The sequence below is a fragment of the Colletotrichum orchidophilum genome (assembly GCF_001831195.1).
Source record: "Colletotrichum orchidophilum strain IMI 309357 chromosome Unknown Scaffold_7.1, whole genome shotgun sequence".
NCBI classification, from domain to species: domain Eukaryota; kingdom Fungi; phylum Ascomycota; class Sordariomycetes; order Glomerellales; family Glomerellaceae; genus Colletotrichum; species Colletotrichum orchidophilum.
In genome coordinates this window covers 216,755-235,692 of record NW_019172963.1, presented here as the reverse complement: position 1 = coordinate 235,692, position 18,938 = coordinate 216,755, and the positions used below count along the sequence as shown (strand labels likewise).

Here is an 18,938-nt window from a genome sequence, read left to right as displayed (position 1 = left end):
GTTCCCACCTCATGGGCACGGCATGGCACGGCACGAAAGGTTGGTGTCCAGCTAAGGGGGAAATTCAGTTGGGGAAATTTGAGCACAGCCTACAGGAAAAAGGTCATCTTTGAGCAGGAGAAATCGTTACTAGTAGGCTGATACAGATGTGTGTTACTCATATTCCAATGTACCTCTCTCTGGTGGTCGTCCTTTTTATCTTTTTGCCCTTTCCTCATTTCACTGTATAGTCTACTCTAATACCTCTATTATTATTGTTTTCTGGTCTGACCCTTAGTTGTGGTGGTAGATTAGTCAGTCAGAGTCGACCTTTCTTATCCCTTCATTCCCTCCCGTCAGCCAAGGGCAGGCAGAGAGAGAGAGAGAGAGAGAGAGAGAGTCATGTCACGGCGAAAATAGTAATAAAGTGACAGATTAGACAAAGCAAACTAGCCCTTTTTAAGTTCCCCCCCGTTCCCTTTGTCTCCTTGTCTACCAAGAAATGGGTTTTGGTACTTTAACTTACTAACACAAGGGAAACCCCCCCCCCCCCCCCCCCCTTCTGACTCCCCCTCGCACAGCAAAGGAAAAAAAAAGAGAAAGAACACACGATGGGACAACAGTAGGAAAGAAAAAAAGCAGGAGGGAAAAAGTAAACACAAAGAGAAAAACAAGAGATCAAAAAAAGAAAAAAAAACACGAAAAAAGGAAAAAGAACAAAGGAAGGCTTCGCTTAGGGAAAAATCGAGGAGAAGAAGAATCCCGAGGGTGAAACACGAAAAAAAAGAAGAAAAAAAGAATTTAATAAATTAATAACAAAACAGATATAGAGCAAGATTGAAAGAAGAAGAAAAAGAAGAAAGAAAGAAAAAACGAACAAATGAACAAAGGCTGAATCTGCAAAGTTCAAATTTTACTTGGGGTCCACTAAAAGCTGAAAGGCTCGATTGTTCCCACCCCCTTTGTCGATTGTACGTGTGTCATTGCCTTGTGTCTCAATGAGTCTTTCGTGTCTGGTGTATGGATGATGGATGTAGGGTGAGTGTGCTGCGGTGCGGTGCGGGAGGAGGTCGAGAAGGGAAGGGGGGAGAGAGAACATTCGACAGGCCACTCATGTGTCACAAGAGACTTTCGGGACCCCTAACGCTAGTCCCGGTTCCTCTTCTCGCTTGAGTCCTCTTCCTCCTCGTCGTCTGTCTCCTCACCCAATACTGCCTGCCTGCCTGCACTTTTTTGCGCAGCGGCGGGCCAAACGAACGAGCAGAAGGGAAGGGATGAGCCATGAGTGGTGCTGCGGGCTTCGGTTGGCCCCTCTCCGCAATCAGTGCTCAAGGGGACGTAGGATTGGGCTGATCCTGGTTACGCAAACCTGTGTGTGAGCGAGCGAGCGAGCGAGCGAGCAGAGAGCCAAGGCCAGGAAGGGGGGGGGGGGGGGGGGGGGGGGGGGGTGCGGGCTGTGCGCGTCTCTGCTAGTGCACGTGTGGTTGAGGCGGTGGGGGATGGCGCGGTCTGGGGGGGGGGGAAGACGGGTGAGGGGGGGGGGGTGGGAGGGGGGCGGGGGCGGGGGGGGTGGGGGGGGGGGGGGGGTGGGGGGTGTATACGCCTCTCTTTCTTTGCAAAGGATAGGGCCCAGGAGAAGGGGGCCGTTCGCCAATGTCAACTCGTCGAGCACTGTGGTCCGAGGAACCGGCCAGGTACCTTCGAGTCACACAAACAATACACACACAATATCCGTACACACGCCATCCATGACACGAGGCACCAAACCACACGACACGACAAGGCCCAGCAGGGGAACTGGCAAGATGGAAGACAACTCCCTGAGTGAAAGGAACATGGAAAATCGCTGGGGACGACGAGATAAACAGAGCGCAAGTCGCGAGCGTGCATACACATATACATGCTCACATGCTCACATGCTCACACGCTCACACGCCTACTTTAGCTGCGAACTCGCTGTAGGGCAAGATTCAGCCCATTCAAGAGGCAGATGGTGGCTTACAGCGGTACCCGTGGACTGGGCGCTGTCTGGGGTTTATCTGGCAGCTAATTACTCACATGAGTCTGTGCTTGATAGATGCAAGCCAGGCGAGGTCGAAGCGCATAATGAAATGTCTGGCCAGTGTCTCTACATCCGCTGGTAAGCGTGTAAGTGTGTGCCCGAGCTTTTGCAGCCTCAGCTCAACGGTAAGCCCCAAGAGTACATGATCCCGATTCTTTGCAGCAACGCTAGGGATCTTAGACCGTCGGGCTTGCGCGACAATGGGTGGAGGAGGCGGCAAGCAAGAGTGCGCGGCGACCCAATGTACTGACGCAAGACAGGGAACATATGATCATTGCTGAGGTCCCTGAATGCCTCATAGCCCGGCTGGGTGCCTTGCCTGGCGGCCAGTAGGCCGGTTAGCGAAGAAAGGAGTTGCCTGCCTGCGGCCTGCCCTTCTAACAGTACGCACCGGCCGTTGATGGGGCCGAGGGGTTGACGGGGCACGGTGAACAAGGAAGCTGAAGGGAGATAAGCCGCCGGCAAGAGAGATGAGGTGGGCTCGTCGGTGCCATGTCCCTCCTTGTTGCGTGGAATTTGTGCGTTTGCTGGCCTGCGACCCTTACGGCCCTTACGGGGTTATTGTACGGTTCACCCGGAATGGCTACAAACGGACAACTTGCATGGTGCAGAAGCAGCGGATTTCTGGGTAGACGGATTCTACTATTTTATAGGCAAACGCGCAGTTATATCGCCATCATCGCGCCCCTAGGAGCTCAGCAGACGGCCTTTGTTTGTGTGAAAAGGAGGGGACTGAGGGATGGCTGGAGGGCTGAGAGGTGCAAGTGGACTATCGGCGCAGCGTTGCGAAAGTATACTTGGCTCAGGGATGGGGGCTCGGTTTTGGAAGGTCCAGGCTTTGTACAAGTGTTCATGGCCTTGGACCTGTGATGTGATGGTTGCTCTTTTTTTCAGCAGCCCACACACGTTGTTCTGGGCAAAGTTTAGCAGAAGAGAAGGGAGTGGCTCGCTGGAGCACCGTCAGGACAAGAAGAAAAAAATGGCTAGAGAAGGATTCGTAGTAGAGCACCTGTCGGCCGACCACCTGAAGGATGGCGGCGGTGACGACGGGCCAGGCGGGCTGCTACCGAGGTTCAAAACGAGAACGAGGCTAAAGTCCGATCGAGACACACTATCTGACGGTATGGAGCGGTTGGATGAGATGGCCTGATTTGGCGGCGGTCCAGCACTAGTTGTCATAGATCATGATGTTCAGTGGCTCTGCTTGATCCGGAGGAAAGGGGGGTTGACCTTGGCGATTTTGGGAGTGAAATAGACGGTGAGCCATGTCCAAGACGACAGGGACAGAGAGAGAAAGAGAAGCGGAGAAGGTATGGAACTGGTAGGATGTAGAGGCATACTGTGTAGGGGATGTGGGATTTTGCCGCGCGCACACCGACATGGAGGAGGGGTAGGGAAGGGGCACCGAAGGAAAAGCGGTGGATCTGATCGTTTTTCATCGACAAGTACCTATACCTCGCTCGCGGCAGAAGATACTAAACGACAGCCAGCGTTGATGGTCCGGGACCGGCGACAGAGTGAAAGAGGGGAAAATGTCCCTATTCACAGACATAGAGGATGGGCGGGTCTGGGGGCATGGACAATGCGTGTTCGTCTGGCCTTGAGATGCTCGGATAGACCTTTGGGTTACATCCTGACGTGCAGTAATCTTGCAGGGCGACTGTCCATCCGGAAGCATCGAGGTACGTCCGTTCGAGCCCTGCCTGGATCGCCGAGTAAGAGTTTAAAGTGGTTGAGGTGCATTGTGCCCTGGCCGTTGACACATTGGTGCGTAACATGAATGGTCGTTCTGGTCTAGCCATTATTTCGCATTTCTCTGGCTTGGTTTGTGAGCCTGTGTGAGGCGGTTGGGAAAATGTCACATGGTCTAGGAGTCATGCGGCCGTCAGCGCCTCCAGACATGGATGGATGGCTTTTGCATATGCCGTTTACCGTATCCGTATAATTACAGACTGATATCCCGGGACAAGCCGGCGATGTGGCATGCGTCGCGCTGATCCAGGGACTGTGCGACCTCGTACAGTCAAGCTTGTCCTCTGACCTGGAACACGTTAAGGGTGTCGAAGATGGGATAATCTGGGGAGCCCAACTCAGAGGTGAAAGTAAAATGGAGGAAGAACAGGTACGAATGCGAAGGTCGGACGGTGTACCAAGAAAAGACGACGGCAAAGCGGGAGCGTGGAAAAGGGGCGTGAGGAGGGGAAACGAAGGAAGACTTAGGGCAAGGCTTGCTGACCGAAAACGGCGACGCTATTGTGTACCTGACCTTGACCGACTCCCCAACCCGTCCTTTCCCGTGCTGCGCAAAGGCAAGATGTAATTTTTGCTTTCCTGAACCGGCTGAATGGCGTGTCGTTGTGGAAAGTACGAACGTTTGGGGGGCGCCGGGTTGAGGACGAAACAGATGAACGGCCGTGGAGGAAGGCGGGACAGCAAGGACTACCGAGGAATGGGAAAGCTGATAATAATACAACAGTCCTAAGGCAAGAGCAGGTCAATGTGCTGGCTGGGAACGGAAAGTCAACTGCGCTGAGCTCGTGGCACTGCACCTTCCCATCACGTTATGCGACCGCCTACGAGAAACAAACCTTGGGGTTCGACTCGTGACGAGTGCAAATTCCAAGCTTTTTCCAGTGTTTAAACAGGCATTGTAATGTTCTCTACTTCCCCTACTCTTTTATGGTAGCAGAAACAACCATCATACGCCCACTATCAGTGTTGATTTCGTTTTGTGGTATCGTCTGGAGTGGAGTGTGGTGTTGTTTGCAACCCGACGTATCCCTGACATCAACATGACGCTGGAATTCGAACGCGTCATGGCCCCTTTCAGAGCGATGTTTTGTCCTACGCGAATCTGCATCGGCCTGATTCGAGCGGAAGCTTTCGAATGGTGGTGGCCTCCGACATACTTTCAATGGACAGTCGAACATTCCTCAAGTCTGAAGTGGCATGTTGGGCAACTACCACTTGGCTTCCAACAAGGGCCGAACAAACAGGTTCTGCTTTGTGTCTTGACCAAGTCCTATCGGCCTAGCACTTCTGTTAGCTTACAAGTCTCCAGACAGTTCCCAAAGACACGACAGCTATAGAGGGGGATAAACGAAGGCGCTGACGGTTGAGACAATCTTAGCTGATGTTTCTACACAGATGTCTCTAACATCCATCGACCGGGAAGCATACCCGTCCGTGAATCCGAACTGAATCAGATAGACAACCTCGAGTACCGACGAGACGTTTGTGCAGCTGCAAACAGACGGCCAAGAGAGACAAACAGCCACAATGTCTCTCCCTCCCCATCGGTTTACCCCGTAAGCCATGACCTGACGTTCTCCCTTGAATGCCTTCCGTCAGGTTGCTAGGGAGCGGTCGCCGATCTCAATTGATATTCAATCATTGTTTGTCATTCCTACCAAAGCGTCGAACTATTATCCTGCCTTCGACATCTATTCCACAGAACCTTTGTATCCCTGGAACAAACGAATCGACACCAAGCCGAAGAACAGACTCGTACGTCTGCCGAAACCACCTCGTTCAGTATCCCGGGCGCTAAACGTCATGGCGTACAACTTTGCTAAAGCTATCCAGGGAACAATTGCTTCAGTGCCAACATTCCAAGCGAGACTTGACAATTACCATTGGGCTGTCCATCTTCTCAAGTCAGCTGAGGAGACCTGAGAGACGGAAAATCCTGCTGGTCAGATCAGCCACAAATCCCGAAAGTAAAGAGCAGGGCTTCCCGCCATTCGAATGCTGCCAAACCATCTTCCCGTTCCGCGACCCGACCTGCCGGGCCCTAACAATCCGAAGAAAGACGCTTGTCCACCTGTAGAACCCTTGGGGAACAGGACACGAATCGACTTGTCATGGCCATATACATTCCACACCCTCGGCACCGTCCGGGAAGTAGAAAAAGGATTCGGGACGGGCCAGATCCGCGCTCAGCCAGCCCAAAGCATCCGACGGCTTGCTAACCTTGTTGCGGTCTTGGTCCACCATCTTGATCTACTGCCTCGTGGACTTGCAGCACAGGGGTGTGTGCAGAGATGTGGGAATTGCAGAAAGAAAAAAACCTAGTGTTTCCGACTTTGGAGTTCCTCAGATCGAGAGGTTGCCGTGGAACTGGCTTGAGTATGCCCTATCTCCATTTACCTTTTGCGCCGTACCTCTCAGGGTTAGGGTTGTTTGGAGTGACGGTGAAAGCAGAATCTTCGTTCAGCGGAGCGCGCTCCACGAATTCAATCGCACGGTGCAGAATACGAAGGCATATTATCTGCGGGACCATCCGGGCTCGGAGAAACACACAGGGGCTAAGTGAGGGCGGCTTGGCTGGAACATGTCTTACAATTCATTCTGGTGTTCCCCTGGCGGAAGCTAGTCGACCAGATTATCGGGAATCATGTTTCTTTCCGCTACGCAGACGGCTCAGTGGCGTGTCTACTTTTCACTCTGACACCCTCTTTGGCTGTGAGACACGGAGACGATTTCAGCCAGCCCAGGAAGCTTCCGGCTTTGGCCGATTTTCTAAAGGCACGCGATGTCTCACCACACATGATTTTGGAAGGCGATAGCCATGTTTGACTATCAATCTGTCACGGGATCTGGTAGCTTCACACGGTGTGGATCCATGACCCTGTATGGCTTTCAATTTGATCACTCTCTGACGGCGATGCTTGCGGTACAGAAGCTCGATCGACGGATAGCAGGCACGGCTGCGGATAGCACAGAGAGAGGAATTGTAATTGAACTAATCGAATATTTGTGTAGCTGAACGGAGCTCTTAGAGGGTTCCAACGCAGCCTTGGCAGAATCAAAAGCAGCATCCACTTTGGGAGCCCCGGGTGATTCCTTGGCTCGATATGGTCAAACCATAATGTTTCTCTGAACTTTGGCCGGATGAAGTGTGCAATAAAGCGACCGAAATACCTGGGGAAGAACTTTTGGCAGATTGTGCCTCCATTCTCGAGCGTGCTGTTTTCGTTTATGACAACCTAGCTGCTGGCTCGCTAGCCATAGGGGCGGTAGGTACTGGCCACCTTTGCTGCCATTATTTCTTTTTCTTTCCATAGATCAATTGCAATTGCGAACAATAACTACCAAGCGAGAACATGACGAAATAAATAACCATTCTAACAGCAACTCGTTCTCCACTCTACGAGAATTCAATGGCACACAAACTTTCAAAGTAGCTGCTCGATTCCAGAAATCAGGATGGAAATGAGCGAGCTAGAAGCGCCGACAGAGCTGGGCGGAACTACTCTGAGGATTCCTCACATGGCATTCGGGATGACCTGGCATTTTAATTGCGGAATATGGCTTCAAATCCTTTGCGAGACATTAGTGTGTTCACACTTTGGTGTTGTCGGTACCGCATTACGGAGTTACATAGCTCTCAGTCAGCCAAGCGTAGACTATTTGCGAACTGATTTGCCCAGTCAGAGGAAGTCCAGCCATTGGAACGTCCATACAAGCTCGCCTGCCTCTTTTCAAGATATCTACATGTTTGCTAGCAAATTATGTTTTACAAATTTCCCCCAACACATCTGGCTTCACAACGAGCACTACAACCACGCCCAGCGCCAGGAAGACCAGAGTAAAACAAACGGAGCGCATCTCCGCGACTTGAGGCATCTGCTGCATCATTCAAGTAGAATCATTGGTTTTTTTCTTTTTCATTTTTTCTGCCCACGTCTCCTCTTCTGTACATCCACCTCTCGGTGTGCGCGAGGTGTGGTGCAAGGTGAGGTCGCGATCCTGGGGCTCTCTCACCTAGGTGAGAGCGTCGTCTGTACTCGGTGAGATGGCGTTCACCTGACAGCTTCACCGGGCGGCGCACAAAACTGCGGGGAATCGGAGCGGAACCGGGGGAAGGGAGGGGGCCGGGGTGGGTAGGATTAACCCCCCACAAAACCCCCTGCCGCCGAAAATAGGTAATCTCGGGTCTGCCCGAGCCTACCGTAGTCAGGAGCCCGCGGGGGAGAGGGGGGGGGGGGGGGGGGGGGCCGGGTGGGGGGGGGGGGGGGGGCCCCCCCCCCCACCACCCCGCGGGCGGCAAAGAGGGGGCGCGGGGGTTGGAGCGCGGCCCGCGCTGCGGGGGGGGCGGGGGGGGGGGGGGGGGGGGGGGGGGGGACGAGCCGATTGGGGACGCCCGTGTTGATGGCAATTCCGACAAAGTTTTTACCATCTTTAATTGTCTCTTTAAGTCACCGGATCGTTTCGATTCCAACAAGTAGTAGTCGTGTACGGCGAGTTCTTCACACAACGTTGAAATCATGTTGCTTCCTAGTTTCTTTCTTCATAATGTCAAACGGTGCAAGTACGTCCGCACCGCTACCCAAGTTACTGTATTCCCCCTCCATCCCGTCCGAGAGGGTATTCTCCGGCTGGCGACTGACATTGAAAACTTTCACACCGGGCAAGTCACGATGCCTCCCCTGCCTGCACCCCAGCTTTTCTTCCTCTCCCTGGCCGAGCGACGACGACTCTACTAGGATTGGTATTCTACAGATACTACATTCACATCCTTAGCAACTTGTTTAAGGAAGTCGTCAAGCCATACTCGCCTCGTGAACGGCTCGCTCACCCCGCTTGCGCCCGCGGGTTACCGAGTTGACCCAAGCTTCACTGGGGCCAAGTCGCGAACGATGCCGTTCTAGGTTTGGGGGAGGGTCTGACACGTCACGGGTGATGAACTTTGTTACCACATGTAGTTCGGGTGAGCGGTGCGTTCTGGATACCCAAACCAGGCTTCTATAATACGCGCCCCATTTGGGAGCGACCGCGAATTCGTAGAAACTTGTAGAGGGTCGTAGAGGGGTTTGAGCTCGTAATACAGCGTGAGATGTGAGCAGTGATGCGTGGCGAAGGATGGGTGCATGGTCATGAACATCGTTGGTATCATTAAGATTAGAGTGCTGACGTCGCCAATCTCCTCCATCTATATGCTAGTATCTCCAGTGGATTTTCTGCTTTCCTGGTGTAGTCTTCCCCCCACGCCTGGTATCTCATGCGTACCTCCCTATATCTTTTCGCGTTCGGCTCCTCGAAATACAAACGTGATGGTCCGAGCCTTTCTCTCCCTAGTTACTCGTATTCGGTGTCCATGCTCGGTGTCGGAGGGTCAGGCGTTGGTGTTGATGAGCGGCCTTCGATGCTCATCTCCTCTCGGTATGCCATTTGGCCGTTCTCGGTCCGCTCTAGCAAAAAACATCGCTCGGCGTAGACACCGTTCTCGTTCTGACGACGCCAGGCGGCGCTGAAGCGACGGACCATTACTTTGCGCCATCCGCCCACATTGATCGTGATTTGCTTCCAAGGCACGTCGGGGGTCGCGAGCTGCCTCTCTCGCAGCAGCAACTGGAAAGTGCGTAAGGCCGCGTCGTAGTCGCGGTCCATCCCTGGGTGGACCACCTCGAGAGCATGAAGAACCGTCTGGACATGTAGAGTGAGTGTTTGCAGGCTGCGGAAGCTGCAGAGAGCACGAAGGAACTCAGTCGGGTCGCATAGGGCCACGTCCATGTCCAGCTCCAGCGTGTGCACATGTGGGAGACCTTGCGCCAAAGTCGCAATATCCTCAGCCCAGAGTGTCGGACACCGCCGATCCTCTTCTCCAAAGCCCATGTGGTCGCGGAACTTGAGCACCTGAAGAGATTCGCCATGTCTCAAGATGCCATCTAGCGGGAAGAGCTGGATGTGGCACGTCACATTGAGGGTCTGTAGAGCCCGGATGTGATTAGCCACCAATAAGTATAAGCCGCCGGTTGCTTCTTGTCGTTTGTCAACTAGGTGGGCGCTAAAGTCTTCGCAGTGTAACTGTCGTAAGCCCGCCAGGTCAGGGAAATCCACGGACGACAGGAAGTTGAAGACGGGCACGTATTTAAGGTCGAGCGACTCGAGCTGAGTAAAGTCCCAATGGGATCGGGTGTCCTCCTTCGAATGGTTCCAGTCATATGATTTGAGAGCCAAATCTTTCAGTGGGGGCATGCGCTCTCCTTGTGCGAATTTGAAATTTGTCCCCTGCCCACGATCTTCGTAGTGGAATGTCTCTAGGCGGCGGGAGAGCAAGAGCAGCTGTTTGAGGGAATTCAATCGTGTCGTGAGCGGTGGAGCAGGGCTCGCAAGCTTGAGCGAGACCAGAAGGTCTGTGGGAATCGCTCGGACATAGGTGTCTCGTAATTGTCCCTCAAATTCTCGCAGGGGCAGGTCCTCGACGAACAGTTTCGTGCCATTAAATCGCGTTTGCTGGGGGTTGAGAACATCCGACGGGAGCCAGAGACGCCCTGATCTGAATTCAGCGTCGACATAGTGCCACCTAGTAACATCGTCAGCAAACTGCTCACGAGGGCTGTGGAGACCCATTGTGGCATACCGCACAGTCTTTAACCTTTGGACCCTGTCTAGCACCCTTCGAATGCCGTCAGGGTCAAGATCGCTTCGTGTGACGACGTGGTTCGTGTAGGACGACACATTACGCAAGAGGTTGGGATACCGCGATTCGGCGTCTGGGGCAACAATGCGCTCGTTGAGGCAAATTGTACGGTAGGTGACAGGAGTTGCGATCGCCTCGAAGCGTCTGGACAAGCATCGCGCAGTTGCAAGGGCGCGCTCGTCTATTTCTCGGAGCTGCAATGGAGGTGTAAGCAATTGTCGTTATTAAGGAGCGGCGTGCTCAAGTGAAACTTTGGCAACTACACCAAAACCTACCTGCTCAAAGATGAGAGCCAGCAGCTCGGAGCTGAGGTCATTCAGAGACCATTTCTGTGGCGCTGCACGGAGGGAGGATGCGGTAGCCATTCGCCGACATGTGGCGCTTCCACATGTAGGAGCAGGAGAGAGTCAGGGGAGAGGAGAGATGTCGAGAAAAGGTAGTAGGTGAGAAGACCTCGTGGCTGGCACAGAGGGGGGAAGTAAGGGTCTTATCAACGATTCCATCAAATTCAAAGGTGTTGTCCTGTTGAAGAGAGCTAGGATGGTCCGAAGTCATGATCCGCCAGTTGACAGACGGGGCTAATCTGTTTGCGGACAATGTCACGAGCGGGTACAGTTAGATGACCCAAGTAAGCCAGCAGCAGCTAGCTAGCCGTGGGCGACTGCGGGACGGAAGTGACTAGAGGTACGCCGGCAACGAGGAGGAGAAGGCGTGGTGAAGATGAGGAGGTAGCGGTGGAGGAGAGTGGCCAGATCGAGGGCCGGGATGGGTTGGATGGGGATTCGATGGGGTCAATGGGGGGCCATCTACATTAACTCGCAGAAGCCGTCTGCAAGAAGAAGGCAAGGTGAGGTGCAGAAGAATGCTTGCTTGGTACGTATGTGCGCATGTGTATATGTAGGTGTGTGTGTGTGTATGGGGCTGATTTGTCGAGGTGTACGGTACAATGTACTTGGAATAGTATGGGGGAAACCCACGGGAATGGAGTCGCAATATTGGCCCGACGCGGACCGGTCAACCTAACTATGATGACAGCAGGGTAAGGCAAGGGCTAAGTGAGACAAGGCTAGCTCCCGCCCAAACTGATAGATGGGGAATGGGCAGAAAAGAATAGCAATATGAACAAGAGGAACAAGAGGCGCTGGTGATTAAACAGGATAAGGGTACGGGAAGAAGAGCGGATGAGGGATGGACGGGAAACGATAGATTAGAAGGGGTGGAGGGAAGAGACTTTTCAAGGCTAGCAATCGAAGCGCCAAAACAGGACGGGACAGGTTTGGAAAGGAAAGCTGAGACAGGCCAGCCATTGTGTCAACTACCATCCGTAACAGCTCCAGCTGACGAGGAAGGCAGAGAGACACCTGGAAGGAGGATACTCACGCGAGTGCCTGGCACACACCATAGGCACACGCACACACACCACACAACACACGCACGCAGAGCTACCTCGTGGAGACACTTGCGTGTGTCAAGCCGCGAGGGCGAGGGTACCTGCTGCGATTACCTACCAGCAGCGAGGGAAAAAAAACAGGTCAGGATTAGATGGTCCTGAGGCCCCGAGCAGAAGAAGACTGAGTGGATAGTAGAACATGTTTCAATTCAGTTAATCCGCTCAGAGACGAGGGCCCCCTGTACCTTGGGTCAAGTGCAGGGGAAAGATATGAACGACATGACAGTAGAGAAAAGGGAATGGAATCGGCGAGAGTCGAGAGAAAGAGGAGGAGGGCGGGGATCCGAATGGAGCTAGCAGAAATTCGAGAAAGTACAAGCTGCGCGTCTCGTCTGAGAAAGCTGTCACGGCGTTCATGTGGTGGTTTGTGAATGAAAACGTTGAAGCCAGGTGTAGGAGCGCGGTGCGAGGTACGAGGTTACCGTGTGTGAAAAGTGTGAGGGAAAGGGACGACGTGGACAGGATGAGGAGAAAGAGGAGGTCAAGGGACGTTTCGCAAGAATGTCCCAAAAGGGAAACGCAGATTCAAGCAGCATCGGAGGATCCCAGCAGGGTCTAGAAGAGGGCCCCCCTGGTCAATGCGGGGGTTGAAGTAAACCGAAGATCGCTGCCGTCTAGATGCATGTATGCATCAAAGTGCATAAGGTTCGCCTGGAGGCAGGTACGTGCCCTGCCAACCTGCCCCTTCATCTTCCATAGGTTGACTTCCATTGCTTCCATTGCGGCTTTGCGGCTCTACGGCATTGCCTATCCGTACCTTGGGTTCTTTCCTCACCTCGAATCCATCCCACACATTCCTAGCTGTCAACTCGCAGGCGCACCTTATCCTTTCCTGGTGGCAGCAAGAACACCCGAGTCCCAAAACAATTGTGAACGAGATACGCAGCACCTGCCACCAAGCAGCCGGACCACAGCCGGACCACACACGGGTCTTCCCACTCCACTCGCTCCTCTACTATGGTAACCCGAAAGGCACCACCGCTTCCCTGTCGCTGGGACTGTCGTCCCCTGCCGTCTCTCATCAAGACTAGAAATCTTCCGCTCTTCCCCTCCGGATGGAACCACGATCCCAGATGCAAAGTACCGCTGCCCCCCACCACTTCCCAGCATAATGGAACCTGGTTTGTGGTCTGATGGACGTGGATCGAATCAGACGCACCTGGGAGCCTGGCCAACTTGTGTTCTCGCACCGAAATCGAATACCAACTTTTTCGGACCATGTTACGCTGCCGCGCCTACCCATCCCATCGTCATTTCCCATAGTCCCGGCTAACTGGCAAGCAATGGAACTTACCGTTCGAAACCGGCTGGCATATGGAAGAACCAATAGTGGCTGGCTGCCCTGGACCTCCTTTCACAAACAACATCCTCTCTTACCTTCACCCCCCGACCAACGAGCTCTCGCGGCTTCGGATGACGTGGAACGGGATCAGCTTGACAGCTGCCGAGAGACACTGCTCCCAGAGACGACACCCGACTACTCTCACCATCAGTCCCCGTCTTATCAATAGCCAGAGATTTCCAACCGCGCATGCGACTATCTTCCGGGATCCAAGATAACTCGATAACTCCAAATTCTGTCGAGATGACCAGGCCGGTGTCGGCTGTTCGCGGCCTGCAGCCTTCTAACTCGGATCCCGTCGGCAAAGCCAGACTCGTTTTCGGGTATCATCAGTACGGATACCTCGTGAGCAAATTTGAATCGGCTTTCTGGGCACGGAAATCGATGGCATGTCGTGCTGTCCAGGGCTGGCCAGGAGAGGTTGTTCCTTACTCGAGTCAATGCCATCCACACACCTGCTGCACCTGTCAACCCAGCTAACAATCCAATCGCGAACCGCACCGCAACGGACGTGCAGCTGGGCGCGGGAGACAGACTTGGCAGCGAGGCAAACACTGCAGGGGCTCACCACAAACTTCAATCTCAGGATCCAATCGGTAGCAAAAGACGACGATAGACAAAAGTTGAGTCTAGGCTTAGACCGCCCACGTCAAGCCAACGGTCTCTGCCCACTTCCACTCTTGACAACTGGAGGCGAGTAAACCCTTTTGAACTGTGACGCTCAGATTCCCGCCATCAAGCTAGGAGCCCCTGTTCGACAACCTCCGTGCACCCTGCGACTCTCGGCCCGCAAATCGTTTGGGATTGGGATGAGACTGGATTGGATTGGAGTTGGAACTTTGACTTGAACTGAACTCCACATGACTCTGACGAACCAACCGGGAGACCCATAAACCAGCAATATTCCATTATCCGGGCTGCTGGCCAGCAAATGGATGCGATTTGCTCGTCTGGTTTTCCATCCAAACCCCTGTCCGCGTCCGTTATCGAACAGGGACCCCCGGATCTGCTGCGCTGCACTAAATCCGGCACGCTCAGATATTGTGCTTGAACCTTTCTTTTTCCTTTTCGATTTAGTTCTGCTTTGTTTCTCGGCTACCTTACCTGATGGCTACCACTTCGATTCTGCACCGTTGCTGCACATTGATGTCTCCATGAGGCGCAACTCCCTGGACAAGATACCAAGACTGCCACCAGAAACCGGTACTCTGTAATCCATGATAGCGTAGCAAGCTACGGCCGTACAACATGCTGCAATTGCGTGTGGGACGTTGTGTATGTGTGTGTGTGTGCGCGCGCGCGTGTGTATCTCCCTCGCCCAACAGCAAACCATTGATATCCACATCGCCGGAGGACACATGTCAACATATCGCGCCAAATACACAACATATACGTAGTATGCGTCTGGCTGTACTACAGAGCATCACTACGTGTCGCACTATTCATGTGCGGATAAATGTACATATGCATGCATACGTCGACGAGCCAACCGCATTGGGCTCGAGTCGCGACGTCGGCACCAAGGAAACGTTGACCGGCCGCATTCGACGTGCATGCGGCAGCGGCACCCATGCCGTTTGGGTGAAATAGTCCCGCCGCCGGCCCAACAACACACCAACCCAGAACTGCCAAAATGTGAGCAAGTGCTTCCTGCATAACATTCGTAGGAATACCTACATGATCAGTCGCACGCGCTTGTCATGTAACCAACGAGTCGGTGAGTCAATCGCACATTCAAGACCGCTGTCGACTACGTCTGTCACAGCACTCGAGACCACCGACTGCCTGCACTGATCAGCAATCCCGTTCCGGCCCGCGGCTGGTCATACGGTATTGTCTCGTAACATTTGTTTTCCATCCGCCACGACCCGCTTCCAACAAAGAAGGACAATCTGACGTTCACACTGCCTAGTGCACCAGATGGAAAGCAGCATACGATATATACACGTCCATTCCAATTTCAAAGCCCTTTTCAGCGGCAAGCCGCAAAGCATGGCTGCTGGTCTGAATTCCCGAACATAGTTCCGAACTCTAATCCGGCCCGTCTACAACGATATCAAGTGGGCTTGTCAATAACACCCAGGCCGAGAGACTCGTTCTTCCAGAACAAACAGGACAGGCTAGAGCCCGTGGGCGACTAGCTGGAAGGGGCGGTCGATCTCTGTTCCATCAGCCGCATCGTCTGATCTCCGCCCAAAGAATCCAGAGATGCGAGTGGTCCATCGAATCCTTGTACGGTTCCCTGCACAGCCCGCACTAGGTTTTTTCCCACGTTGCATCCTGGCCAACCAGCCCTTGACGACGTTCTTCACCAATCCCCTCATTCACCAACCGACTTTATGGAGACTTGCTAGGTCTTCACTCCTTGCTTTCACAACGTCTTTTTGAACAAACCAATACTTACGCGTCTAAGTAGCTAGTGATAAGTTTCCTCGGGCAAACGGCCGTCCAACGAAACAGCGAACCCGCTTTCCCGCAGGCGCACATGTCAGGCCGGGTCATGATTGCCATGAACTTGATTCAGGACGACCATCCACAGCGTCGTGATCGGAGACGTACGGAGACGGCGTTCTTCATCTGACTCCTCGCAGTCACTGGTCCAAGCGGGTAAAAGCCGTTCAACTCCATCGGGACAAATTTTCTCTTATACCTGGTCAACGTCGTCGTTGCTTCTCTTTGATAGGGCGTCGTTGAAACAAGGCTGGCGCGGGAGGGTTCCGAACCCTTCCCCTCAGATGGTAGCGCTGCAAATGTTCAGACCAGATCGACCTGGGATGGCCTACCGCTCCAAGGAAACGCGGTCGCTCTTAGGCGATGAGGCTATGTGACGACGTTAGGGAAGGAAAGGGGTCTGCCCTGACCTTACAAGAGCTTCATATGCCGAGACGGGCGACGTTTGCAGCACGTCCCATCTCCAGGCGTTTCCCGCCTAGCCTTACCCTAAAATGCGGCCATTGGCTCACGGGAAGTGAGCCGATTGCCGACACTTGCTCGGATCAGACAGTGCTTGCGGCTTGCAGGTGAGGGGGACGTGGCTTCAAGCGCTTTAAGCGTTGCGATTGGACTGGGAGGCATGTTTCCCAACATTTGTGCCTGTCTGTTAATGGGATGCAGCTCGAAAAAAACGCCGCTCTTGAAGCACGCTAGCCAACGAGCACATTTGTTAGTGTAGCTAGCCTTGGTATTGAGATGTGAGGGGCACGAATGGCCGTAATCCCCACGTTCGTCATCCGCTTCATACTTCGTTCTAGGAAGAGGCCGCGTCGCTCGTCTTGGACCAGCCAGGCATCTCTCATGCAGGAGACCAACCTCGAGCACTCGAGCCCAAGCCAGCGCTCAGATCAGATCAGATCAGCGTATTGCTGTGCCCCATCCAGGGCTTTCGCAGCACTCATTTCTTCCCACCTCCCCATGTGGTGGTAGTGGCTGTCAAAAGAGATGCAAGATCTCGCGACATTTGGAGCATTGACTATCCGATTCGCCCGATTCTTTTGCTCCGGACAAGGTGCTAAGACAGCAGGATACCACCACCAACACCGCCGCTTGGATTCTGAAGATGGGTGTGTGGTAGCAACCCCCCTTTCCACCCCCACCTATGGTGGTACGAACACGATTTGCCACGCGGAAGACCGGTATTTATTCTGTGTATGTGTGTGTGTGTGTGTGTGTGTGTGTGTGTGTGCGCGCCGGCCGGCCGTTAGCGAACGGAGGACGGTTTGCGTGCCCCCCCGGGACGGTGTGCTCCTCAGTTTTCGCCGTTGGCGGTCATTGGCGGATGTTGGCGGAGTTGCAGAGGCGTGCAGGTCAGTACTGAATCCCTCCTGCCATTGATGGCTGGAGCTTTCTCTTTGGTCTGTTGAGACCCGTGACGGGTGATGTAGTTGATGGATGGACGCTTTCCCTGATGTTCTAATCTGTCTTCCTATATATCCTCTCTCTGATTTATGGGCTGTCACATACGACCACACCCACTGGAAAACTCGGGATCCCGTCCGCTCTCCCATAGATAAGCCAGTGAGGGCCGGATTAGTAGTTGGGTCGCTGACGACCAGCGAATACCTGGTGTTGTATGTTTTGCTGTGTTGCTTTTTTGCCATCGTAAACGGACCCGTGGACCTACAACTCTCCGTAATGCTGCGCCTGTGGGGCCGGCGTCCGGGAGGCTGCCGCGCTTATCATTGTGGGAACCATCATGATGGAATGACACACAGGGGCTTACCAATGCCCAAATGGAAAGATGATATATATCGCACAAGGAATCAAGCGGCCTCCTTCTCCTGTTTTCTTTTCCAGAATAAGCTTTGCTTGGGGATGTTTAAAAGGAGGAGGATACTTTAAGTGACATGATCGGAAGGAAACGCCAACCTCGCTATCCGTTACCCTAGAGTAATGCCATCATTTTGAATGCTCTGTCCTTACCGGTTGTTTCTGCCATAGTAAGGCGTGTGTACCTGCTGTCTAAACAAGGCGGAAAGCCCATGCCTTTTGTAAGTCACACAGGCGGATCGTTGTAGGTTCCATGCTCTTGCCAGCTAGAAGAGCTTTGACATCAAGTTGTGTCTTCTTTACATGAATGCTGCCCTGCCACAACTGGGTTCTCGTAGGACTTGCGCTTGCTCATGTGAGAGCAGACACAATCCAGGTGCGCCTGCGAAAATAGGAACATTGCGAACTACACCCTAGAGCCTTCCGTGTTGATGCACTCTTGCTTTCGCTGTTAGGGAAGCTGCAGGTATAGATAATACTTCTGAGCTGGTGCTTAGCCCGTGTTCTGTCCCTAACATCTTCGTCTTCCCACTTCAATGCCATCATCTTCCAACGTCCATCTTCTTCTCCTCCAGCCTCTTCATCATTAGAAATCCATCTCGTTGTTCACCTCCATCGTCCGTCGTCCATCATCTATCGTCCATCCTTTTCTCTTCCAGCTTCTCCTCCAGCTTCTCCTCCGTCATTGGAGTTCGATCTCGTCTTTCACCTCCATCTTCGGGATGAACGTCATCCAGCCAGACCATCGTATTACCTTTCGGTTTCTTTGGCATGCGGTTCACTCAAGGTCTTTCGGCCGTTTGTTTGTATCCCCCCTTTTGCATTCTTTGCTGCCAGTCTCAGCATCTAACCTCATGCTGCCTCGACTCTGAACACACTGAAGGCTTCCTCGTATAATGTTGTCCATTAATGACCGGGCCAGGTAAGGTTCCTAACATGTGCAGTCTTCCCATCTGCCACTCTTGGTGAAGCCGAGGTAATTCTGACTCTTTAGACCCGATGCTCATTCACAAATAAGCCATTCCCGACGGCCATCCTTGACAGCCTTCGTTGGGCCATGTTGAGTCGAGGTCTTCCCAGCCAAGCGCTCCCACGCAATGGTATTACCAACAGCATTGATCCCGCGATTATGGTGTCTCGACGGAGACACAAACGGCCCCATGGAATAGGACACCAGTCCCGACCTCAAACCTTTTTAGGTGTTATCATCATTGGCCATAGGATATCCTATCCTCTCTTAGTAAGGACCCCCAGTGATGACTGCCCTACGGGGCGTTACGACTTTTTCCGAGTTTTAATAATGAGGAATATATCTCGTTTGAGGGGAGACTTAGCCCACTTAGCCTTTGGCTAACCCTATGGGATAGTATACCGGTCTTGACCTCAGATTCAAGTGTATCGTCATCGGCCATAG

The 18,938-nt window shown here is 53.2% G+C and overlaps 2 protein-coding genes across 2 annotated transcripts; one reads left to right on the top strand and one right to left on the bottom strand.

Annotated features, from left to right (window-relative positions):
* Window positions 1-9,121: 9,121 nt before the first annotated feature.
* CORC01_01372 (F-box domain-containing protein) lies at window positions 9,122-10,831 on the bottom strand (the record flags this gene model as incomplete). Its single annotated transcript, XM_022613028.1, has 2 exons — window positions 9,122-10,660; window positions 10,742-10,831. 2 exons carry the CDS (start codon window positions 10,829-10,831, stop codon window positions 9,122-9,124), a joined length of 1,629 nt encoding a protein of 542 aa, XP_022480456.1.
* A 3,675-nt stretch (window positions 10,832-14,506) lies between these two features.
* CORC01_01371 (uncharacterized protein) lies at window positions 14,507-14,848 on the top strand (the record flags this gene model as incomplete). Its single annotated transcript, XM_022613027.1, has 1 exon — window positions 14,507-14,848. The coding sequence occupies one exon, from the start codon at window positions 14,507-14,509 to the stop codon at window positions 14,846-14,848; it is 342 nt and encodes a 113-aa protein (XP_022480455.1).
* Window positions 14,849-18,938: the final 4,090 nt, after the last annotated feature.